The sequence below is a fragment of the Hoplias malabaricus genome, chromosome 2, assembly GCF_029633855.1.
Source record: "Hoplias malabaricus isolate fHopMal1 chromosome 2, fHopMal1.hap1, whole genome shotgun sequence".
NCBI classification, from domain to species: Eukaryota; Metazoa; Chordata; class Actinopteri; order Characiformes; family Erythrinidae; genus Hoplias; species Hoplias malabaricus.
Window position 1 is genome coordinate 53,056,904 of NC_089801.1, and position 27,602 is coordinate 53,084,505.

The 27,602-nt window shown below is 39.3% G+C and overlaps 1 protein-coding gene across 2 annotated transcripts in view; it reads left to right on the top strand.

Moving 5' to 3' along the window:
- The first annotated feature begins 3,472 nt into the window (after positions 1-3,472).
- rasa3 (RAS p21 protein activator 3) overlaps positions 3,473-27,602 on the top strand; it is a 78,587-nt gene continuing 54,457 nt past the window's right edge. For both annotated transcript variants that reach the window (XM_066660117.1, XM_066660118.1), the window contains exon 1: positions 3,473-3,619. In XM_066660117.1, coding sequence (XP_066516214.1) covers positions 3,565-3,619 — 55 coding nt within the window. In that variant the 5' untranslated portion in view covers positions 3,473-3,564. The remainder of the gene's footprint in view (positions 3,620-27,602) is intronic.

Sequence of the window (27,602 nt, forward strand, 5' to 3'; positions counted from 1 at the left end):
GCTTCCTTTTGCCACCGCTGGCATAGACAGATTGGAAGTGGGGGCAAACTGGAGGAGCTTAAAACCAGATTAAAGTGGAACAATCAAGTTCTTAAAGGCCTGTTCTGTCATACGATCCTCAAATAGCATCTAAGGCCAAAATAAGCTCAGGTTCAGGGTCAACAGAAGCAGTATTTACTTCCAGCCTACAATATCTCAGTGCCTCTTAACAGTTAACACGTAAATTTAAGACTGAGGCTGAATCCAATTTTACCCCTACTCCTTGTTTTCAAGTGTTATTTTCCCCCTTGAAACTGAGTTACAAAGTGTAGTGTTTAAAATTTCCCCTTATGAAATGGGACGACCCTTCAAGAGCTTGATACATTGTCAGTGGCGCTCATCTGCCATTTTGCAGCATTATTAGAGCTTCTGGACTGGAACATGCATGCCATCAAAAGGATTCCACAAACATATAGTATCACCCACTTCCAAGTCTCTGTGATATGAAGCTGAATTCAGCTGCTTATTCTGCATCTTTTTGTTCCAAACTTCCAATTCCACCTTAAATGCTGCAGTAGCCACAGGTGCTAGAATGTAATTGCTTCATCATTTAAGGTGGAACTGGAAATTCAGAAACATAGGCAAAATACTAGTGATGTTTTAAGCTCATTATGATGTAAAGAAACATAATGTATTGAAACTACATGAAACTAAGATAATACAATGGTTATCATAGTTTTTAAAAGAGAACATGCTGATACTTGTGTCTTTCGTTGGTGTTGATTCACAGGGCACTGTGAGTGTGCCACTGAAGAATCTTCGTTTCAAGTGGTATATAGCTCTCCCACTTGGCTCTAGCCCTCTTATCCAACAAGAAGTTAGACACCCCTACTCCTGGGCAGTGATATTACCTGTGGCTCCACCATGCCACCACACTTACTATTTCATTTCAAATTTTAATTAATTACCATTAAAACCATGGTTGATAACGGGGCTTTGAATAGATCTTGTTAAATAATGTACAGCAGCAACAATATTAGCAACAATCTCCCAGAAGCAACAGTGTAGGCAAAACATGATTTACAAAGGCTTTACTGTTCAATTCGTGGGAACATCTTCAGCAGTAAAATGTGTAAAGGAATCAGTAAAAACAATTCACATTTTCAAAGTCAGATCTTTCTAGCTGTTCTTAGGTTACATCAGCTATTAAAGAGTTTAGAACTAGGTTTGTGTTTTGTTACATTGTGTACATTTTTTCTGGTAAATTTTGGTTTCTGCAATTTAATTAGTGGACTAAAAGATTTTTGATAATGTAATGTCCTGACATCACCAACTTGGGCTGTGTCCATCATACTAGACATTGACCAAATTTTTGTTCCTTGTCCCCAGCCCATGGTCCAAGGCACTTTTCACACATGCTATTTTGGTTCAGGCCAAACTGAAAAGTCTGAGGATCACGACCCAACCGGTTATTTGTGAAAGTGCTCATAGACTGGGTTTCGTTATTTAATTCAGTTGATTCGTTCAACCGATTTTTTGCATTCATACTTTAGGTTAATGCAAGTTGAAGACTGAGTAAAAGTAAGCTAACTATGCGGCGCCTCAGTTTTTCCTTAAGGAGTCTGTAAGGCAATTGCAATGGAGAAGTTCAGCAGCAAGGCAAATGTTTAAGCACTGGGAGCACTGTGTGTCGGGTTGAGGGGCAGGACATGCCCATGGGCCAAGGCCCACACAGTCAGCCATAGTGAATTCTGTGCATCAGTGCTAAGACAATAAAGACCATTACTGGCTAGAGAGCCGTTGTTTTTATATTTCCCCAAACGGTTTTCTTAGGCAGAATTCACTTTTGCTGGTGTGATTGCTAAGATAACTACTTTTTAAAATTATGTTATTCTTATTTTACAGATTATTTTTTACAAGTAAGAACCTGAAATAATACTGTATAGTTCCTGCCTGCCCCAAAGATAATATAGTGCAGTTTCTGCAGTGCTGAGCCTGGAATAGCAACAACAGAGGCTGTGTTCACCTTGGTCTCCCTATTACAGGAAAGTGAAGAATCACTGTGATTTTGAAGCTGTAATTTTAAAATAAAAATACTGCCTAATGTTCCTCTTACTGGGGAGATACTAATGGCTATCAAATACTAATCAGATACTAATGGCTGTCAAAATATTTATTATTTCTCCAAATTACAGTGTTTCTTAATTTCATTTTAATCGTGTGTCTTTCTCCCTAAAAATGTTCTGATTTTATTCTGGAAATGTTATTTATTCTGGAAATGCCCTAAATTCTCATCTTAGAAACGTGAGCCTGCGGTTGTTGCGTATTTTTTATGAACAATAAAGAAACAGGTTTTATTTAAGGGACCAATCACAATTGACTCGAAGTTGGCTTAATCCAATCACAACTAGGTATTTTGCATACACGCGCACAGCGTCTCAGCAACACCAATGGGTGACCGTCCCCTGACGTGACGTCGACTTGCTTCCGTTCAATAGGCAACGGCGCGATGAGAAGCACCGGAGCCCCGCCCCCCCGAGTTAGAGCCGATTCAGATTCGGTTTAGGGAAATGATTCTTTGGGACTGTTGACAGTATAAAGAATCCGATTCGTCGAGACACTGTTTAAAACAAATGTTCTCCTAATCTATTTGTACAGTGAGATTAATTTTAGCAGACGAATTTTGTTATTTCTTCTCATTGCCGGAACACCAGCTTCAGGAGGAAGCATACAAACGGTTCTTCACGCATAAATTCTTTGCTATGACTATTTTAGCAAACTTCACCAGTAATCTAAAAGTTGATGGTTACTATGAAAAAGAAAACGTCTTACTTTTTTATTGGAAACTTAAAAAATAAAAACAAACAAAACGGTCTGTTTGCGGTTAATGATTTAAACTGCGATAAAGATCTGCATATAAGTCGATGACAACATTTTATGAATTTAAAATATTGGTTGAAGGTTAAAGGTGACTGGATAGGGGAAGTTACAAGCCTTATATTACAGTTTATGTTAAACTGCTGATTACATTCCATTATAATACATGTTAATTAATAATGCATGGGAACTAGATCCCGTTGCCAGGTGAATAACTTAATAACATGTACAAATAACTTCATAATTATGCATGGTAATAACCTAGTAATCCTTGGGAATGATGTCTTTTTTCACACATTAAATATGCTATATTGTTTCCATGTGTTATTTCATTGTTCCCATGTATTAAGTATCTTGCTGCAATGCATTATTAAGTGGTTCTCACTCATTAAATGTGTTGTTAGCATGCTTTATTAAGTCGTTCACATAGCAGTAAACATATTATGAGCTGTGATTTCTGCACTATGAACATGTTCAAAAAATGAATAACCAGTTTTGTGAATCGGTTCAATTGAATGATTTATGAGAATCGGTTTAAAGATTTGGTTCGTTCCGCTCGTGCAGCGCTCGCCCGCTCCAGTGTGAGAGCAGTGTGATTTTCCTCGGTGGAGAAAACGGAGAGAGTCGACAGGGAACGTACAGCGGTGAACGGTAGCCGAGAGACGGAGAAGGAGCCTGAACGGGAAGAAGAGCCGCGGGGCTGCGAGCATGGCGGTGGAAGAGGAAGGACTGAGAGTTTTTCAGAGCGTCAAAATAAAAATAGGTGAGTTCTTGATGGGAGAAAATAACGTTACACGAGGGAGCCTCGGCTCGGACGTTGCGCGCGAGCTGTTGTGTTTTCAAATTCGAATCACATTCCTGCTTTCTCTACGATGTGAATCGTATTTCTCATTCTTACTCGAAGGTTCAGCGGTTTTTTAAAGCAGTTCAGCATTGAATAAACAGGGCTCGTCCGTCCAAAGCGCATTCAACACATAGGGATTATATTTATGTCACACGCACAAAAATATAAAACCTGAACGTGGTATAGCGTTCATGGAGACTGGGATATTTCAAGAGAGGAGCTTACGCAGGGGGTTGGAGCTAGAACCCCGCAGTTAAATGTTGACTACGTACAGATGTTGGTACCGTGTGTGTCCGTCTGGGTCGTTTCCAGTCCTGTTTTGACTCTGAACGGTCTCCCCGTTCTTTCCCACAGCGCCTTGTTTTCTTATAACTGGCACTGGAAAGATGTGGCTTGTATCTTGTTCTTCTTTATTCCTCTTGCTCCTCGTTTTCCCCTGGGTCTTTCCCGCATGGACTGTGCTGGACTTTTGCACATTTGCGCAGACACCAGTGCATCAAACGAGACAAAAGGTGGATAATTCAATGAGATCATATAAAAAGGCAGAAGTTCCTGTTTTTTATTTTTATTTTTTATTTTTTTTTTGCATACACGCGAGAATACAGACACGTTGAAAAATGATTTAAATTCACTTTGTCCAGACGTGCCTCTTACTTCCACATGAACTAAGTTACAGTCCTAATGACTGTGTTCTGGGTTTCTAGTATTGGCAAGAATATAAGAAGCCTTGGATCTTGCATATTCACACTGCAGTTTGAGATGCTTGACAGGGGGCAGAGAAAAAATGTGAGAGGTCAGTGTGATGTCCACCTCATTCCTGTGTTCTTGCACAGCTTTCCGTCTTCCAGATGTCAGCTTTGTTCTGTTTTTAACAGGCTGAATGGTTTGAAGCTCAGTCGTGCTGTTCACCATAGCTGTGTGTGAGTTTCATAGATAAAACCCTCTTTAAGAGTGTCACATTCCTGAACCGTCCTCGCAAGAAGGAGAGCAGTGAACAAGCCACCCACTGGTTCTACAAGCCGTCTAATCTGAGTGTGCAGGTTGGGCACACCGTTCAGAGAACGCTCCGACACATGCTGGTAGCAATCACATAGGAGATTGTGAACACAATGAGATCATATTAAAGCAGCAGATGTTTTTCAGGGCTGCGTTCTGCTTTATCGGACTGAAACTCAGCTGTGAGACCCTATAGAGCCATGCTTGCATTTTTATAGATACTGTCTTTTCTAATGTGGTCACATGCAAGATGATAGAACTGTGCACTCACAGTGTCTCCAAGTCCTCTAATCTCAGCGTGCAGGTGTGGTACATTGTTATGGGTGAGAATGCTTCAACACATGCTGGTGGGGGGATGTGTGCACCGCAAGACCACACATTGCACAGCCACGTGTTTTGCTCTGTGCATGTCACGGAGCATCAAAACATCGCCTTTCGTTTCTCTGCACAGAAGATGAAACAGTACAGACCACTCTACCAGACACAGGGTATGTCCGTTTAAGTGGAAGTGCCACTTTTGTTGAACATCTCCTTGGACACATCACGTGGGACTGGGATGATTTATTATTAAATCACAGTGACTTTGAGATGATACAGGTTCTAACAGCCTTTTCTCGACTCTGTCATATGCATATGAAATTGTGAAGTGATGACATTGCCAACATGCTAACTATTACAAATGAGTTGCAACGTGACACCCAGGTGAAAGACGGTAATACCTGTGTTATAATGAGATGCAAATCAACTTTCAAACCCGTTGCTTGATTGTGGGCTCCACCTCGTCCATTAGTGCCTTCTTACTTGGGTGGGGTCGCAGTATCACGTGTAGTATCAAGTGTTGTGTTAAAACAGCATTTGCATTAGTGTGCTTACTGAGACAGGAAGTAAACAGCATCTGTGACTGAGATGTAGTTGCATGTGGTTAATGTTATTGCACATTTGTGAGGCACACCCTATAAAGGGTAAATCTTTAGTTACAGGACAGGGTGTGAATGTATGTTTTCTTGCCTATTAATATGCAGCAAACTGTCTTTAAAGATTGCATGATAAAAATGTAGATAACTAAGTCTGTGTGTGTATATATATATATACTCTGTGTGTGCACAGAACCTTGAAAAGTCAACAATAACAATTATGTAATTATAGTATGGGCCACAAATGTTAATAACAGTTCCTATTTGGTCAAGTAAAAAATGAAACAGAATAAAATATGTAGGCATACATTGAAACCCCAAATGTCTCTAAGTATGTGGCTGTTTTATAACCCAATTCATGCATTTCATTTCACTGAATGAAATTTTATGGAGTATGGCTATTGTCTGAATTACAGGGAGATTAGAGGGTGGTCTGGCCTCCCCAGCAATAGGTAAAAAAACATCAGTTCAGGGGGCTCAAAGCATGTAAATTCTTGCATGTAATTGTAAATATTGCAATATATTTCCCATATTCATGACTGGAAGTATTGTATAACAGGAGTTCAGACACCCCTGAAGTGGGCCATACCTTTCTTGTCTGGTCTTTAATCTTGCTTAATCATTTAGTAATGCTTAATAATGTCTTAAGTAGGGTTTGGGTGGTATAACGATAATACTGTATACTGTATACTAAAATGAGGGTGGAATTTATGACGTGTGTGTGCTTTGTCAAATTTCTGTTCTGTGTCTTTAAGAACACGGACAAACGTTGAACATGAGCCACAGGGAAGGGCGGCATGGTGGTGCAGTAGGTAGTGTTGCAGTCACATGACTCCAGGGACCTGGAGGTTGTGGGTTCGAGCCTTGCTCTGGGTGACTGTCTGTGAGGAGTTTGGTGTGTTCTCCCTGTGTTCGCATGGGTTTCCTCCAGGTGCTCCAGTTAACTCTCACAGTGGATTGGCGACTCGGAAGAATTCTGTGACCCTAGAGGGCGCAACTTTATAGGTTTGGCATAGGGGGTCACAATTGTTGACAGATGCTGACAGAATTTGTGACCCCCACGGAATCTCCATGTAAACCTTATAAACATTCAGGTTTAAGTACATTTATGTAATTAATATTCAGTGGGGTCCCAAATTCTGACGACAGCTGTCAGAAACTGTGACCCTTATGCTGGACATAAACTAACGACCTCTAGGATCACATAATTGACGGTCACAGAATTTGGTGTAACATGTCCGAAAGCCTGGATAAATAGGGAGGGTTGCGTCACAAAGAGCACTCTGCTTAAAAATTGTGCCAGATCGATGGTGCGGTTTGCGGTTGATTCGCTGGGGTGACCTCTGACGGGACGGAGCAGCCAAAAGAAGAAGAAGAAGTGAGTCACAGGGAGGGGGCGCAGTAGGTGCTCACTGACTGGCGATGTGACAGTCTAAAAACGGGTGGAGAAAAACAAGCCCAGTAGCTCACTGCAGTTGTGAGTTTAGCGCTGAGCTTGTGTTAAGAAGGAAGAAGGATAAAAACAGATAAAATAGTCAGCAGACCCTTCACTTGACTTTGTGCTCAAAGGTATGAGGTTTTATTCTCTAATTATGTGTGTTAAAATGTATGTATAAAAGTTCATTCATTCATTCATTCATTGTCTGAACTCGCATATCCAGTTCAGGGTCGTGGTGGGGCCGGAGCCTACCCGGAATCACTGGGCGCAAGGCAGGAACACACCCTCGAGGGGGTGCCAGTCATTCACAGGGTGACACACACTCAACACACTCACACCTACGGACACTGTTAAGTCGCCAATCCACCTACCAACGTGTGTTTTTGGACCGTGGGAGGAAACCGGCGCACTCGGAGGAAACGTGTGAAAAGATGAGCATTAATTATTCTTCATGATTCATTTTTTAAAAAATGGATTCATTTATTACAAGCTGGCCGCGACCCGCCCAGAACGTGTCCCCACCAGTTGAGAATCGCCGCTCTATGGCAAAATGAAACAGCCGAATGGGTCTTTCGACTGTCACATGCTTATGGATGAATGCTAACAGAAGCTTGTTTGCTGTAAAGATTGTAAGATGTCAGTTCACTGAAGCATATGCCTAGTTTCCCTTTACATCTTGGAGTAAAATCTCCCCCCACCATAATAGTCATTGTATAATTCGCACACTGGGTGGGTACCTTAGGTTGCACATAGGGGGACTGAACTCACTTTGTCAAACCTATGCTTCCACCAGGAAGAGAAGAGTGCTGGATTGTTTTGGTACATATATGGAGTTCTCCGCCTTGTTTCCTGAGGGCGCTTATGTCTGGAGGAAGCTTCTTGAGCTCGGGAGCTTCTGGCAGGGAGGAAACAGGAAAGTACTCCAAATCACTTCCTGATTGGCTGAAAGAACTACAAAGCAGCTCGAAGCAGCCTGTTTTCAGTGTTCCTGGGAAGTACTGGGCTAACTCAAACCAGATGGAAGCACAGATTGCCTTTCAAACAGAGTCCAGACGTTTTGCCACCATTTCCATGTTTCTCTCAAACCCCAGAACACACACACACAACAAAAAAATCTTTAGGGCTAAATGTCTTTGCAGACAGCCGTGGGGTGAGTGCGGTTTATGGAGGAGGAGCATGGTGAGTGTAAAGGAAAGAGAAGCTGGGCAGAAGAGACAAGCTGGAAGCTGGACGGGGCTCCAACTGCTGAATGCCTGAATTTAGTCACTCACCAGTTCTTTAGGAGGAGAAGTGTTTCAAGGGCCGGAAGTGTTCTCAGCTTCCACAGGCCACAGGGCCTCCTCTGGCACCTGGCCCACAGAGTTTCCCCAAAAACCTCTTAGTGGATGTTGTTGAAGTCGCTAAGAAAGGAGAAAAGTCTCACCGGGGAAATGACAGATTTACAGGGATTAGTTTTGCTCATCGGATTTTGTCTTAAGGGTAAAATATTCTTCTCTAACTGTGTCTGAGAACATTTTTCTGCATTGTGTACAGATGTTTGTAGAGGTGATATTTGCGAGTAATGGAAACAGGTGTACTAGGTGCAGTTTCCAGAACTAAGAGGAAAACAGAGAGAAAATTTTGTTGTTTTTCTCCCTCTCACCAAAAATTAACCTACTATCTGCTTTATTGTTTTGTAATATTTGGCATATGGATAGTTTGGCTTAGATATTGTAACGTATGACCTCATATAATATGGTGCCACTTTTCCTGCTTCAGTGATTCTACTCAGAACCTTTGTTGCAGTTGTGTAATACACACTATACAGAATATAATTTTACTTATTTTAATAGTATGAGTTCAACAGGCTAGTACAAAGAGTATTAAAATACTACACTGTTTCTTACTAACAGGACGTGATTAACTGTTGCTATGACAACACATGTAATACCAAGCTCCAGCTCCAAAACTCTCCCTTATTTTCTCAAAGGCTGAATCTCAAATATCTCCCTCCAAACCACGTATTGCACAGTGTAGGTCATAAAATAACAGTGTCTGCTCTAAAATAGTGTATTATATGTGCATTTTACAACCCCCGTGTATCCTTTAGTGCACTGTCAAGGTGTAGTAGGGCAATATAATGGGACAGAGCTAAACTTTCATTGTGGATGTTTTTTGGTATACATAGGGTTGCAAAGGGGTGGAAATGTCCGATAAATTTCCAATAAATTACCGGTAACTTTCCATGGGAACTTGAGCTAGGGAACTTTGGAAATATTCTAAAATGTAAACTTTCCATGGAAATCTATGGGAATCTATTGGAATTAATAGGTAATATCGGATAATTTAAAGGAACTATCATACATTATCATCAATGTACCATTTTTTTTGTCAACAGCAGACATGAAGGCATAATAAAATTAATAACTACGTGGCATTCATCTGTTGAAAAAAAGGACAAAGTGTGAAAACACTAAAGCTCGTGGTCTTCAAAATGTTAAATAAATAAATAATAAGTATTAATTATTGGTTACAGAAACCAGTTGAAGGAAAAAAAATATAAGTAGCTTGCCCTGGTAAGATAACCTCTTGCTATTCTTGGTAAACTAGTCTCTTAAATGAAATTGCTTTTCTGATTTACCAGATAGCAAGCAACTGTGAGAATACACCTTGATTTAATAGTTGCTTAAATGTTTTAATGCTATTACTGTCAATATATTTTGTCAGAAAGTACCTGACTTTAGGTAGTGCTTTGTTCCTAATGTATACTTTCAATAGTGAAGCATGTCAGATTTCTAGAAATCATCTGGAAATATGCTGTATATGTGATGGAGTGCAGGGGGTGTGGTCTCAATAGCCCTTCAGTGTGTATGTGTCATGTGCCTGGGATTGAGGAGCGGCTTTGCTGTTCAACTGTTTTGGTATCATAACTAATTATTTTAGTCAAGATTATGGTTCAGTATATTTTTACCAGCTATATGTAAGTTTCTCACCTTTAGCTTTGAATATTCCCATTTTATTCCCATTAATACCTGTTAATTCCCATAATTACCTGTTAATTTCTGTTAATCTCCATGGTAAATTTCCCAACTTTGAAAATTCCCTGAATTTTACAACCCTAAGTATACCCAACATTGACACTAACTATACTACATACTCAAAAACTAGTTAGAATTAGTGTTAAATGCGCAATTGGGATGCAGCCAGAGTTTGCTTGAAACTCAAGATGTATAGTTTATAATGGCTTAAGTGAGCAGCTACTCATTAAATTTTCTACCATACAGGTGCAGATATGTTTATATACATTTTTACAGAGGTGTATATCCAAGTCAGAAGCCAGTGTTTGTTTGATTGTTTGTTTAATATAAACATGAATATAAAACACTTATATTAAACATATGAATAATTGCTGTATTTTCCAAAGTGGTACCTGGAAAAGCATGTGTGATTTACTTGTCCACTGATTGATGGTTTGTACCCTGTGGAACTCTACACAGCCCATTCTCCTTGTCCCAGTTTGAACCCTCACTCAAGTAAGAGTAATGCTTTCTCAGAGGAACAGCCTCTATAAATAGGGGTAAATAAGAGCCACAGTATCAAGCAGACCCTTTAACCTTGGAAAGTCTACTGAGCCTTTCGGATATATATCCAGGCTCATTAAATATGGTGCTATGATTGAAAGTGAGCAGGAGTTAAACTATAGCTGGTGATTTTGCACATGAAGAAATTGGTATTCCTTAGCATTTAGCAAGATTACTGTCGCAAAAGTTAAAAGTGAGTGTACAGCATTCAAAACAGAACTTGCTGGAGATATATCTGTACATTGTGGTGAGGTAAGGGGAGGCTGAGCAACAGTGTGCCGACTGGCTGTGGCTTGATGAGCTATTTCAATCTTCTGAAATGAAAATCTCTTTTTTCAAGAACCTGTGGAACTTTAAATTTATGTTTTTAAAAATAAGTGTGTTCAAAGGTTTGTTGCTGTTGGAATAGGGTTCTGGATCCAATTATTTGAATGTAAAATGATTCATAAATCACACAGAAATATCAGCTGGTAAATTCAAGAAACTTTGAGAGAACTTTGCAAATGCGGTTTACTTGTGTAGAGCTCGGGTGCAAATTATTGGTTGGTGCATGAAATAAATGAACTTATTAGATGTTTGCAGATGTTGATGCCACTTCTCTGCTTGTTGGAATAATTTTCGGTCCATCTCAACCCACAATATTATTCTATCTTGATAATGGTGAAACTGAAAGTATGGTTTAGAGAAGCTGTCACAGTGAGTTGGCTTTTCAGAACCTGCGTCATCTTCCACACTCTAAGAAAAAAAGGTACTTTACAGACACTAATATGTACAAACAGTGAAAATGTAACTTTAAGGGCACGACTGTGTTTTTTTTTTTTCAGTTCCTTAAAGTTGCATTACATTCTCTTTTCTAGAAGGAGAGGTGAATATCTGTAAACTTTCATTAGAGAACAGTGTAAAATAAAAGAACATAATCTGATGGGGCACATGAAATCAACACAATTTTAAAACCAACTATTATTATAGAATATGGTACAGTTATGTTCCCTAACTGAAGGCACAGAATACCCTTGTGGATACCACCACAGTAAAAAAAAAACTGACAGATTCCATTTAAAAAGTGAAGAGCTCTAAACCAGGAAGTCTAAATGATGGGTTATATATATACACTGTATGCCCAGTGAGAGTCCAGGAAAGATTGGGCTTAATGCCGAAGCAAGGAACTTTATGAATGGAGAGGGCATCTGGATAAAGTGCTCTCTCTTGCACTCTCTCTCTCTCTCTCTTTCTCTCCCTCTGTATCCATTTCAGCAGACATACAGCTTGCTACCAGAGCATATTACCTCCCCCATCTCCCCAGCACCCAGTCATTAGGTTTCACTGTTTCAGCTCTGTAAAGAAATGCTATCTGACACATGAGACCCACTTCCTGTTTTGATCCTTTGACTTGTTGATGGCGATTTGGCGTAGCATGAAATCTTCTTAGGGTCTTTTTAACACATGACCTTGACCCCTGTTAAATCCAGGAGGTGAAACCTCACAGCCAAAACAGGATTTGAGCCAGCACAGGATTTCATTGTGGATACAGTGACAGATGACGTTTGTGGATAGCTGAAACACAGCTTTAGTTCTAGGGAGATGAAATGGAAAGCTAGAAATAGACTTAAGAATAGAACAGCACAGTAAAACTCCAAGTCAAATACGTTTGGTTCCTTGTGGATCATATCATACTGTATGGTCGTTAAAAGACAATTCAAGAGATTTTGAAACATTCCTGCATATTCATTTGTTTAATGTGTAAAGAAAGCCACACTGAAGGTTATGATATGAAATGCTTCATGCTTGAAATCTGAGTCTGAATTTCCCACGATGGTGATAGGAGCTGAACGTTCATAGTTTTATGTGTGATTTAAAGCAACATCATAGAGAGTTATTACGTCAAGTGGTTACAAATATATCGCTCCACCATTGTTTTGAAATAAAGTTTTGTCCCATAATATCATTCAGGGTAAAGGCATGAATAAATACATGGTGTTGTAAGGCAAAATAGTCCCATAAATAAACAAATGTTTTAGATTTCCCACAATTTTTACATTATTAATATTACATATCGCTGCTGTCCAGTGACAAATGTGTATACCACCAAGATAACAACTTTATAGAAGGAAAAAAACCCTTAATTTTCAGTGAAAATCAGTGTAAAACGATTTTATTCCAAGTAATTTTGAAGTAGTCATTATGAACTTTTCACACAGTGTGAAGGACAGCGGCTGTGTTCCCTCAGTAAAGTAAAAATATGATTTTAATCAGACAGCAACGATATGTAAACTCTAAACCCACGTGTCATTTTAGAACTAAAATTATTATATATATTTATTGTTCTTATTTACAGCACTATGAAAAATCCAAGCTAGTACATTTCTCTATGATGAATCTTTTCACAGCTTTTCACTCTGAATATAGATTTTGTATACACTTCATGTTAAGGCTGAGACATTCATTTTCAAATTGCTGGAGCTGCCATTTTAAATATAGTTTACATTATAAAGAACAATGACTTAAAAATGTTTGCCATGGACATGGAGTAGACCAGTAAGAGGCAAAACAAACATAGTGTTGTACATGACACCTACAGATAAATGGGAGTCTGATGCTCTGCATAAAACAGGCCAGGATCTTAATTCTTAGAAAAGAAATGCAGTTTAAATTTCAGTTGCAATATTGCTCAGGAAAACTGCAATAAAATATCCTTCAGTCCCACTCCAGTTGTGCAGAAATCTTCGACAATTGTTAGATTTCCCCTTTGGCACTTCAACATTTAATAGGCAGATTGTTTTGGCAGACGTTGTGGGATATTTTCGTAGTCCTACAAGCAAAACTAAAGTTCACAGCAGTGTTTGTTTGGTTATCAGAACTGTCATGACCTCGATAAAGCTACAGAAGCTAAAATTGTTTCCTGGCTATATTTGGGCATTGTGTCCATGCTCTTAGGTCCTCCTCATAAAATTAATCAGCCTGACAGGATGTCTTACACATTTTCCTCTCCTTACTGTCTCACAAACACACGTACAAGTATATCCATGAGAATAAATATAGAATATGAATAAAAAACTTCAAATGAACCAGCTGCCATGGCTCCCTTCAGAACTCAGGACACATAGCCACAAGTCATCCCCATGGTCCGTGTGGTCTTTAGCCCGAGATGAGAGCGGTTATTATGAAGCAGATTAAAGAGCACCAGGGGACAGTGCCCATGATCGGAGCTGTCGTAATGACGGATACTCCTCCTTCCCTCAACCGCCCCGGGCAACAGAGCAGAACAAAGCGCCCATGTGTGTCGAGTGTGTCATTAGTGGTGTGGTCTGCAGTGTTTAACAGGGCTTGGTTTAAGTCTTGGCATTAAAGGGACAGTTTGTGAAAAAAATAGCAAAAAATCTACTTATCCATAATACATACCTTATTAAAAAATAGGCAGATTGAATTAATATGTTGTAGGACTCATTACTACAACACTGATGTGCTGAAAGAGGCAGGGAACTGATCTGTAGACTGATCAGTTCCAAGTCATCAGTGTTATCCACTACACTTAATTGTACAATACATTATGCTCTGTTTTTGATGTACTCAGTGCAGGCATGTGTGAACGTGGCAGAAATGCTGTTTTTTTATTACCACTGCAAAAGGCATTAAGGCACAGAGCAGCACAATTACAACAAAAAAGGATTTAGACTGAAGTAAATACATAATGAGCTGGCATGGTTAGACATGCTGCAGTTTTATCCAGTCAGGTTAACTCCTCACCCTCTTTAAAAGCTGAGCATAATCCAGTGATGAAGATATGACTAATTGTGATAATTTTTTCATTTATATAATGTTCCCTAAGAAATCAACACTCCAGATGTTTAAATCACTTCAAAGAGTTGTGATAGAATTGTTTATCTTAATGAAAAATAAACAATTTCATCATTTGCATTTAGTTACTCAATATCCCATTGTGAGAAATTAGAAACATCATTATGTGTCTGTATGAAGTGAGGAAAATGCTGTGTTACGCTTGCGTTTATGATAAGAGCAGGTTCAAGCACTGTTTAAAGCCAAAATTGGTTCAGAACTATTGCTGCATTCTGTTACAAGTCTATTTTGTCTGGAGTTCTGAGTTCCAAGCAGGATATTTAAAGTGAGGAAAACCCCCACAAGTCGGATTTCCTACTCCGAAAGTTGGGAGGGTTTCACCAACCTTGAGTACAGAATCCAAGATGGCTGCCTGCATATCAACAGTGTTTAAATGCAGTGGTATCATACAGTTTACATGGTTATAATATCTATTTTTGTGTCATTACATCAGTCGTACGCCCAGTACTGTCCAACTGCTATATGCGAATGTGTTTCCATGGTGTTTGGATGTAGAAAATATCACATAAGGCACTAATGTCACTGTAATCAATAAGACATCATAAATACCACCCTCAGTTTTTTAATATTGCAGTATACAGTATCACGGTTAAAGTGTGTGGTGACTTAAGTATGCTTACATGCTAATAAGTAAGGTTTAAGCTCTATGACTTGTTAGCTTCATTAGCCTTGTAGCTTCACTGTAAGCCTGGGACAACTTGGCTGGCAGATTGCATTGATTTTGTTTTGACTCATTGCTGGAACTGTTAAGCACAGTTAGCGTGTTGCTATTTTGGCCCTTCTTGTTGACCTTCTTTCAATCCTTTCTGTCAAATTGTGTCAATTTGCTGCTTCTTCTTGAAGTCATCCCCCACTTCGGCCTAGTAACTTTGCTGTTCAGAGCTTTTTAAACTACATCTTGGATGCTGCCCGAAATTCCTTTCTTACTATCTCATTTCCTGCTCCAGCTCTCATTCTCTCTCTCTCTCTCTCTCTCTCTCTCTCTCTCTCTCTCTCTCTCTCTCTCTCTCTCTCGCAGATTTCTTGGGTCTGGGCTCTTATGCCCCTCCCCTCCATCATTCCTCCACCCCTCAACTGTCTTTCTGCCCTACCATCCCTCTTTTCTCCAACATGGCTGCAGATGGCTTTGCCTTAGAGAGCCTTAGAGAGGTGTTGGAAGGTTGTGCTGCTGACCTAAAGGCTGTGATCCAGAAACTATAAAAAGGACAAAAAGGAATTAGGCCTGTGTAGAGCATGGTACCCTTGTATTTTCTCATGTGCTTGTATTTACAGTAATCTTGGGAGAAAAAGTCTGTTATTAAAGCTTATGCTACTCTTTCCACGTCAGTGTTTTTGTTAGTAAAATTAGGGCAATGTGTTCTGTGTGTGCAGGAAGGCCAAAGTAATGTAATTGCCATGATTTAACACAAACCCAAGGCCAAACCATAACTCTGCAGGCACACAAGCCATGCTAATTCCATGTTAGTGGTCACTAAAGGTACAAACAGTGTAAATGTATCTTTAAAAGGTATAACAGTGGTTTTAAAGTCCAGTTGTGTTCCCTAAAGTTACATTACATTCTCTTCTCCAGAAGGAGAATTAAATACTTGTTTTCATTATAGAACTGTGTCAAATAAAAGAACATAATAAAAGTCCTGGATATGAAACAACATAATTTTAAAATCTACAATTATAATAGAAAAAGGTACATTTATGTTCAGTAAGTAATGGTACAGAATATGTACTTGTGAGAGTAATACCACAGTGACAGTTTTTCTGACACAGTTTTTCAGTGTACAGTACTTTTAAATGTTATTATACCACAGTACATCAACGGCATATAATGAATGCTGATATTGCATGAATAGGGTACTCTGACCGAATCTTCAAGGATTACTCCACTATAAACACACACAACCTAGCAAAGACCCCAGCGCTTGCGAGAAAACTGAAGAACTGTCTGATGGAATGGAACTGTTTTACTTTGCAGTATGTGGATGAATGAGTTTCCAGTTTCCATATTAAAAATGTTTAATATCACTGACACATTATTAACAGAGAAAAGTAAAAAGAAAGGAGACGGTTGGGTGCCTGCTGAGAGAAGCTGCAAAATTGGGTTCCGCTGTATTACTTGCATTTTGAATATTAAGCAAGTTTCTACTTGTTTGCAAAATGCAGCAGAAATGTCATATCATTATCCACATTGATTAGCTGATAAAGAGTGGTAGTAACATTTTGCCCGCACTTTTTAACAACATTGACCACTTGATTTGTTTTCCCACTCAAACCCTTTGCCTCTGCTCTAATGTTCGCATTTTAACTTTCATTTCTACAAGCTGGTGATTTTTCTGATTGTCTAAGTTTATCCAATCCTGTCTTCCTCCGCTCAATCTTTCGCTCAGCCTTGTGTCTTGCAACTTGTTTACACTTCCTCTTTTCTCTCATTCACATTACCACACAGCATCTCACTTTCTCTCTATCTTTCTCTGTCTCTGTCTCTCTCTCTTTCACTGTCTCTCTCCTTCTCTTCCTCTTTCTCTGGAGTCTTCCTGCCCCAGTTTTCTCTACTGTAATTGCTTTTTAGCACATTTGTGTGTGTGTGTGTGTTTGTGTGTGTGTCTGTGTGTATGTTTGTCTATGTGTTTCTACCCTTGTATTCCCCTAGGTGCTACTATGCAAATTTAAATGTTACATATGAAGGGATTTATATAAAGTTTTTGTATTACACTTACTTAAAATATATCTATATAACTGTAGAAGTGTATACAAAGCAGTATGTTTAGTCAGGCATGCTAGCTGATTGTGGGGCAGTGACCTATATATGGCATTGGCCTGTCTGGTTTCATATGAAATGGTATATGTTTAGTCTGCTTATGGAACAGATATTAACGTTTGGTCCAGTAAATTTAATTTACCAAAAAAAAAAAAAAAAAAACATGGTGGCACAACAGGTAGTGTTGCAGTCACACAGCTTCAGGGACCTTGAGGTTGTGGGTTCAATTCCTGCTCTGGGTGACTGTGAGGAGTTTGGTGTGTTCTCCCCGTGTCCGTGTGGGCTTCCTCTAGGTGCTCCGGTTTCCTCCCATAGTCTAAAAAAAACACGCTGGTAGGTGGATTCGTGAGTCAAAAAAAATGTCCATAGGTGTGACTGTGTGAGTGAATGTGTATGTTGCCCTGTGAAGGACTGGCGCCCCCTCCAGGGTGTGTTCCTGCCTTGCGCCCAATGATTCCAGGTAGGCTCCGGACCCACCATGACCCTGAACTGGATAAGGGTTACAGATAATGAATGAATGAATGTATGCATTTCTTACAGGTAAAACATTGAGCATGACTGAATGATATAAAGCAAAGGTTTAATATGGGTTCAAAATATGTACAAAATCAGTTCAATGTATGCACTGTGGATTTTTTTATCATACTCAACTTTGTCACTTGTAACTACACTACACACCACATACATTAGAAATAGTTAGAATTAGTATTAAGTGCGCAGTGGGGACGCAGCTCAAGACTATCTGGCTTTAAATCTGAATACCGAATGTGGAGTGCCCGATTCATTTATTTTTGTTTTCAAGTACACAGCACAGCTTTTGGTTGCCTCTAATTAGTCTAACTGTGATATAAAAGCTACATATTTCAGTTTATAACCTGTTTAGACATTGTGTAATCTTTCAGACTTTTGACACCTATGTAATTTTGTGTGCAAGTCATTATTCTGGAGCTGTGGGCCGGTGTCACAGTTTAGTGAATTGCCTGGTCAGACAGACCAGGTTCAACTGGACACCAGCACTTCAGAACTATAGCTATGCACACATTTTCTAGAAAAACACATTAATTTAATACATAAGAACACTTGGTTTCACAACCTCTTTGAGGGTGTTTAAAAAAAAATTAAATAAATACAGATGTGCACTCTCCCAGATCAATGGTGGATAGAAGTTACCAATATATTAAATAAATACAGTTAAGTTTTGTTGTCATTGCTGCACTTATATTGTAGCTGTGTCCTCTTTGTACTCCTCAAAATTACTTTTTTTCCATCTCAACAGATGAAATAAAGCAGGTGTCTGATTTATGTTTGCAGTTTGCCACTGGATGCTTGGACATGTGCTTTTGACTAAGCTACATCACACCTAGAGAAGTAACATTCAGACATCCAACATACTCTGACTGATTGACTGCTCTGGGTAATTTACATAATTGTAAAATTATGTAAATTAGATTTTTTTCTTTTACTGTGCTTTTGTTTAATGTACAAAAAAAACAGCACAAATTGCAAAATGTCCAGAAACATATAGCCGGCTCTTGTTTTACACAACCGCATTAACCACCACATGTAATTTCCTGAAACGTGACTTAATCATGATGAAAGCTCTTTTTATTCTCTTTTTTTTCCTCTTGATTTGATGAAGGGAGGTATGAATGAGTCAGACTACCCCTCAAGGGAGAAGGATAGAAAGAGTACAGTTGAAAGAGGAATAGACAGGCAACAGCTGCAGAGGTTGAAAAAAGTGAGAGAGAGTGTAAGACAGACAAGGGAGGAGAGAGAGAGTGTGTGTGTGAGAGAGAGAGAAACTGAGGTGTAAGAACTGAGTCAGATCTACTGTGATGTGAGGGTGAGAGGGGATGAAGGGGATTAGAAGTTGGTTTTATAAGGACAGATGACAGATTGCAGAGGAAGCACATAATTTCTTTCTTTTTGCAATGTGCACACATGCTCACACAAGACACGTCTTTAGCTTGGTTCCTTTATGGTAGGTGTCCCATTGCAGCTTTGCTGTGGCATTTCATTTTTTGGTGCATGACACAAACTCGTAAAGACACATCAATTGACTTGTGAATTTTCCAGTTAGTTTTATTTGCGTTTTTTATATACACAACAAATAGGTGTTCTCAACGCCAACCCTAAGCCGTAGCTCATGGTGTAGCCTGAGGCGCACCTCTCCAGAAATTTAATTAAGCTTTGCATCGACACAGACCACAATGACTGTGATTGGACAGTAGTCGGACAGACATTGTTTAAGTTGAACCGGAGAAGTACAAAAACACAAACTCCTCCACACACATCATGTGTAATCATGTGAGAAAAATGTGGCGGCTTTTTATTTGTTTCTTCTGGCACCTCACATATATTCATAAAAACAACAACACAACTGCGTTATGTACTACACAGTGTAGAAGAAGATTTTTGAGACATCGTGGTGTGGCAGTATAATTGCAGAACGATGCAGACATCAACGCAGATGTATAAATGCTCACAACAGCGTAGCTGACGCCGCAGGCTCTGCATTGAGTCAATGCAGAATTTCCCTGCTCGGGTAAATCCAGCCTGGTAGACCAGTACGAGTTTTTAGGGGTAGACTGCTAATGCTACAGTTGTGTACGTATGTGTCATAATTAGAATTAAAGCTTGCTACAATTTTACAAAAGTGCTTTTTAAGGACCCAAAGCTTTAACAAAATGTAGTGCCAAACTAAGTACACCAAAATACAAACAAACAAAGACAAAAAAAACAAAAAAATATTACGGCCGTACAGAAAATACAGACAGCACTCATAGCTGCAGTTGGAGTATGTAGTGAACCACAGGGTTAAAACGGGCTCGCTAAATTGACAGTCAATCTCAATATAAAGGCCATTAACTGTTGAAGAGACTACCTCGGTTGACATTAGCAGCAGCTAGCTGCTTTTTCACTCTTCCCACATACAGCGCAGAATTCTTGTTCATTAAAAATAATTGTGCTGCCGTAGTGTGAATACCGTTTAAGAATGTATGCAAATAAGTGCCTTTGTACATCTGACTGGACCTTATACTTAAAATGAAGCTTGCTGGTGGGCTCAGATTCTTCAAATTTGCACTGTCCTGGGGATTTCAACTGGATTCCGCCTCTATCACCTCTGATTGTCTCTTTTCCTATGGTGTACAGCACCCATGCTTGCACACCATGTACACACACACACACACACACATACACACACACACACAAACACAAATATGACCTGCAAACAGGATACACTTTCAGACTACATCTCACTACCATTCTCTTTCTCTCCCTCTTTCTTCCCATTCTCCTTCTCTACCTCTTTTACCTCCATTTGTCTCTTTCTCTTTTCCTGCGCTGTCTGTAGTGGGTTTTCCATCCACTGAGTTTTTAGCGAATTATGAAAATGTGTACAGGAGTATCTGTGTACAAGAGCAGAGCAGAAACTCCAGCCAGAATCAAGCCATAGTCAAAACCAACAGAGAGCAGAAGCTGGCCGAACTTATAAACCTGTGTCTACGATTGATTCAAAGAATTTCTTGCAGCCAGTTGTTTAGAATGACGCTTCACCTCGTTCTATCTCATTTGCATAAAGTTGAGAAAATCTCAGCTTTATTTGTCGCTTGATTTTATCGCACAATCACCCCACACCCCCCGGCCAGGAGATTTTGACAGACTCCCCCAAACTCTCCGTCCTTTTCTCTGCTCTCCCCACTTCATGACCACTCTGTTCTCATACTTGCACAACTCGAGACTCTTATTTTAGTGCATGTGTAGAATATTGTTCACATATACACATTAGTCAGAGAGCGTTTTTTTACAATCCTCTCAAAACATTAAGTACAAGCTCTAAACCACAGAAATGACACAAAATTTTTTGATATAAAGTGTGTTTTTGATGTAAACAACTCCAGAAACCCACTCAGATCCCTCCATCTTCCTGGTTACGATGCCACGATGGTTTTTTATCTGCTGATATTCCTTTATGGCACATATTTGTGAAGGTTTTGGATGGAAACCCAGATTTTAACTCTCTCTGACTTTCTTTCTTTTCTTTTTTTTCGTCTTCCTTTTTTTCTTTCTCTCTCTCTCTCTCTCTCTCTCTCTCTCTGTCTGTATCTATCTCTCACGCTTACTCTTTGGAAACAGAAGGGAAACAGATATGAGGGCAAAGAGGGTTGCACTTCCTGTTGTGGTGTTTTCCTGTGGTATGGAGACTCAAGCGTCTGGCTTCTGTTTGCTCAGAACAGTTTGTCTATGTGTGTGTGTGTGTGTGTGCATGTGTTTTGAGAGTGTTGAGGGCAGGGGTGTTTGGAAATGTGAATAACTAATAGTCATCTTTGGGCAGCTGCACATATTGTGGCTGAATGGATCATAGTTTGTCATCAGTGTTATTACAGTTTTCTCAATGACACACACACACACATGGAGTGTACGGTCTGGTAATCCTATGATGCCATGGTCTCTGGCCTGACCTGAAAGGTGTAATCCAATCAGGACCTGTGTGATTACATGTGTGTGTCGGGAGGATGGACAGGAAATGATTGAGAGGTTTGTAGATCCTCCACTGGCCTGATGTCACAGTTCCCCTGATCCGTTTGTGGCACCATCAACACACCCAGAGCAGTTTCTCCTTTGATGATACAGCAGATTTTCTGCTAAAAATAAATTGTACAAAATTGTTTTACCCCTAAATAAATATTTACTACATTTTTAAAAATGTGCTAATGTAGTTAACATGTGAGAGGCATTTTGTACATTTTTTGTATAATTCTAAATATGAGTGTTATGTGAAACATTCAGCAAAGTTTAAATAAAAAACACAAAAGGGAAATATGATAAATCTATCATCAAAAATGACCAGTACTGCTCTCCTCTTGGGCAGTCCTAAAAAATTCTGGGTAATGCTTATGTCAGTGTTAACTTGGCCAATCACAAGCCTACAATAGCTACGCCTCCTCTCTGAGTCGAACAGACTGGTCAGCTAAAGCGTAGGAGCAATTAGTAAACCAGCTAGCTATCCAGCTATTCACCAATCTATGGGGAGGGATTGCAAGACATAAACAGAGCAAACAGAACACAAAACTATAAAGCATGAATGGATTAAGTCAGAGTACAGCAGAGATAGCAGCTGGGAAGGGAGGCCCACCCGGCCGGCAGTGCAGCGGTGATAGCAGCCACACTGGGCCAGCGTGCACAGCAAAGTAGCAGCGGGGATAAAAACCACACTTGGTCGACAGTACAGCAGAGTAGCAAAGCACCAATTTGGAGACACTCTAGAAGGTATCTAGTTCGTACAATTGTGTTAACATGTAATAATCACACGAACCACACCACCACAGACATGGCATAAAAGACAAAAGACATCCATAGGTTTGTACATGAACGGCTGTTTAAAGCCAATTCTAACCGCCTGTGCCATTTTATTGTGTATCTTGTGACAACCGCAGTTCAGAGTAAAAACGACTGTGTGTGAAATGTGTGTGTGTGTGTGTGTGTGTGTGCGTGTGTGTGTGTGTTGCTATGGTAACATATACAGCATTCTATTCTCTGGTTATAGAGAGCTGTCAGTCACACACAGACATTAGTTTATTGGACCACACCCACACTATTCTCAGAGAGTTCTTAGGGTAGTATTTAGGTCATTTTTGAGGAGAGATCGTGTTTAACATATTTCTGTTTTGCTTTTTTTTTTTATTAAAATTTTGCTAAACGTTTCACATAACACTACAGTTTAGAATTATACAAAAAACACAACGTTTCAAAATGATTTCCCAGAGGCTTTAAATGTGATGTTCATGATTTAAAAGAAATATTTATATATAAATAAATAAATAAACAAACAAAAATTATTTTTAATAAAATTCAGAGGATGTTTCCTCACCATTTGCTAGCCCTCTCTTCTGTTTGCATGCTGGAAACAGCTCCAGTGCTTGTACACAGCCCTAGCTCGGAAAAAATAATGGTCTCGTTCTGAAATGGATCAGGCTTCTTTTCTATCCTTCACTGACTGAGAAATGGCGTTTGGGGGTGTTTGGATGGCGGCGAGACCTCTGAATGTTTTAAAGCATGAAAAGCGATGAGGATGTTTCTGTATTTATGCTCCATAGATGGGTAATATTGACATTTTTATTTTGGTTATACAGATTACTTAAAGTGGAATTGACACCACATTTGGGAGACCGCTTACTGAATGATACTAAAAAACACAGACCACAATTGCTACAAAATGAAACAGCTTGAGTTACAAATGAGTATCTGTGGTAATTTAAACAGAGAATAAAAACTTACAGACAGTTACATTTCAGCCACGTACACTCTACAGTCTGTTTTTTATTCAGACATAACCAGCTTAAAAGATGCAAAGGTTGGGGGTGTTTTGCTGTGAGGACATTGGTTCAACATTGTCTTTAAATAGATCCTTAGAACATTAGAAACTGAATTTGTTTTGACTTACTCTAGGTTTGGATTATACATTAGATTTGTATTGAACTGTTTATCGGACGAAGTAGGTCTACACTATTTAATCGCCAGCTGTAGCGAATCCAGCCTGGATGTTTAAATGTTTTGAGACTAAATTCCATATAAAGCTTTGCGGTGCTACAGTTTACGTCACATACTACCCTTGAGCTTTGAAGAGGCTCATCTGCTTTTGAGAGGAGCCAACTATCAGTGCCTGAAGATTCCAGGTCATTATGATAAACTGGGCTAAGTGGTGGCTGTTCAAAACATGGGGTTTAATTACTGAAATGTTGAACTGTGTCTTTAAATGACTGTAATTTCATAATGAGTGTTACGGTGAGGGTTATTGTGCTTATTGTGGGTTATTGTACACACACACACACACACACTGTATTCATTTTTATTTATTTATTTTTTTATCTTTAACCTTTATGTATTATAACAGGGTGGCAAGCACAGTGATGCTGCAGGTAGTGTAGCTGTTTGGTGTGTTCCCCCTGTGTCTGCGTGTTTCTTCCGGGTGCTCGAGTTTCCTCCCACAGTCTAAGAAATAATTTGTAGGTAGATTGGCTGTGTGAAATTGCCCTCCAGTATGAGTGTGTGAGTGAATAAGTTAATTTATGATGCTTTGCAATGGACTGCCACATCATCAAATGTGTTCCTACTGTGCGCTCAGTAATTCTAGGTAGGCTCCAGATCCAAAATTAAAAAATGATTAAATGAATCACTGTATTGTATTAGTCAAATATTCAACCAGAACTTTTTAAAAACAGATTTAAGTACTTAAACACTTATTCCAATTTATTGTTACTCCTGTACTCCTTTATTTAGCACATATTAATCCTATAAGCTAAACATGGTCTTGAACTGCATCGCACAAACACACACACGAGCTTCTGCTTCTGTGAACGTAAGTGGATCTCCTTGTGCTGTGTGTTATAGTTTTGTTTTTGCAGAAAGTGCTGTTAATCAGTTCCTGCCGCATTCATTATCACTGGCCAAAAGAAAGATGATTGCTAAATCACTGATGGATCCATTCCTTCTTCATCTATACATTCTTTCTGCGTTCTCAGAGTTCAATAAAAGCTCACCATGCTTGACGTGAAGTGTTATTGTTATGTGAACAATATTTTACAATATGTTTCTTTATTTTATTTACAAATGCAGGCAAACACACAAAAACGCACACAACCAAACACACACACACACACACACCACAGTACATCCTTACTTCCTCCAAAAGTATGGTATTCTTCCTCTTGAACTGTTCTATCATTGTGTTCCTGTATGTACATTTGTGAGTGTGTGACCAGACAGACCACATTCTTCTACTTGGGAGTGTTGTCACACATGGCTGCGGGTTTTGAGTCCATAAAGGAAATATCCCACACAGATTCTTTCTGTTACCACACACACACACACACACACAGACACACACACACACACACACACACTCACACACACACACACACACACACACACACACACACATATGCACACGCACACATTTGTTGGTTCCACTATGCATGTTAGGACATTCCACAGACATAATGACACATGTAGCTAATTAACAGTACACCAAATGCTAACCTTAGCAGGACATGTTTTTTTTTTGTCCTGACAAATATACCAAAACTAAACACTGCCCTGTGCAGTGAATGTTGTTCTAAAGCGCGCACACACACACACACACACATTTTTCAAAACCATGAGACAGAAATCTCTGCATGGTTCGTCCAAAAATCATTCGATATGTTAGTTCTCTTTTCTAATTTTCAAGACTCACAGAGTGTTGAAATGTGTAGAGCTCTACACATTTTAAGACTCATAATATTGAGTTGTCTTCTCACAGTGGAAAAAAATCCAACACCTGTGGATTTTTGCAGATCTAAGTGATTACATTAGATACATTAGAGATACTCAGTGTGTATATATATATACTTAATATTTAATATCTGCGTTGGCCCACTGTTCCCATATAAAATTTAAATGTGACGTTGATCTTAATTTTAAAAAACACTTATAAAGTTCTGAGTAGGTTTCCTCACCATTTGTTGCTCTCTAGTCTGTTTGTGCGCTGGAAACCGGTCTAATTCTTTTAGGAAGCCCCAGTAAATGGCTAAAAAGAACCAGTGTCTTGGTCTGGTACGCTAGATTTTCTCTCTCTTTCTGCTCACAGCACAGAAAAGGAATCTGGGGTTTTTTAGACTATGGAGAGAACTCCAAATGTTGAAAAGCACAAACCGAAATGATTATTCCTGCTCCAAAGGTGAGTAATGTTGACTTATTTTTGCTGTTCCGGATTACTTAATTTGGAAGTCTGGAGAGCACTAAAAGAATGAAAGTAAACACAGAAAGTGCTACAAAACTAAACAAATTGTGTTATAAATGAGTTTCTGTGGTATTTCAAACAGGAAATAAAAACACAGACAAGTTCAATTTCAGCCATGTACAACAACAGTATTTTTCCTCAAATATACCACTTCACCTTAAAAGATGCAGAGCTTCTGAACGTAAACCAACCAGATAGAACATTGTTTCCTCACAATCACAGACATTGCCTTTAAAGCTAGTGCTTCTAAGATTTTTTTTTTTATCTCTTTCTTATTTGTTTTTCAATGTGTGTGTGCACCACTGTTTCCACTGAACGGTGGGGGCTTATTCATCTCGGGGTCAGACTTTAGCAGTGACCCTTAGATTCCCATCTCTGTTTGTGTGTGTGTGTGTGTGTGTGTGTGTGTTTGAAAGAGAAGCATTTTAGAAGAAAGCAAAGGGAAAGAGAAAATGCATTGCAGCTCCATTGCTTTCGCAATGTCCCTCTGAATATAGTTCCTTTTCATGTCAAACCGCGCTATGTTTGGTTGTGTGAATCCCATGACTGGACCGTTAGCGTCTGCTTTGAGTCAGAACTCCAGAGTGGGAAAAGCAGATGATTCATCGATTCCTTGCACACTGACTCTCCACGGCCTGTTCCTCTATTCACAGAAGTGGAAGAATTGCTCTTCAGTGTCATATAAACACATGCTGCTACTACTGCCAGCTTGATCCAGGCCATGAATTAAGGACAAACTATATTTCTGTGTACTATGAGCATCGTGCTCATATGTGCTCACTTCAGTACAATGTGAATATAAGCACTAGTGTTCAGTGCTTAAACCAGAATATCCAGAAGAATAGTGTCTCTGCTGTTCTAAATATATTACACGTCTGCTGTAAACAAATCTTCAGAGTGGTTCATTTTGATATTGTGCTGTCTGGCTGTAGTTGTGAATTGTTTAGTTCTTACTGTTGCAGAACTCTGCAGAATTGCATTACATGTAGTATGGTTAAAACTCCAGTTTTTGGCTGAGAATATTTTCAAAGCCCCTTACTCAGACATACACACGTACATGTCTTTTGCTTCTGGACTCCACTGTCATTAATGTGATTATCCATCCATCCATCCATCCAACAATCCATCCATCCATCCATCCATCCATCCATCTACAGTGTGAGTCAAAAGCAAGTAATGGGTGAGGGCCTATTGAAAATCGTGTAAGTCACCATATTGGATCTAGGGCAAATTTTACCAATGGGAAGCTGGTCATGTAGCTCATCAGAGAAGACCACAATTGTCTCCAAAATTGATTGCCACAGTCAAATTTGCAATATGTCTTGTGCTTCAAAAGTGATCAACCAAGAAATAAAACATTTGTTGTTACAGACTTGTTACAGGATTGTTACTGGCTCAACCAGACCCTAAGTGCTTTAAGTGCCATCTTAGGTCAGAAGCATTTCCTGTAGCATTGTCAGGGGGCACATTTAGAGTCTGGACGAGCATGTTTTTTTTTTATATAAACACCTTTAAATAAAGGTGTTACAAATGTTTTTTTTTTTTTTAATGGTGCCAAAGAAGAACCACTTTCGGTTGTATAATGAAACTTTTTGCCAATAACTT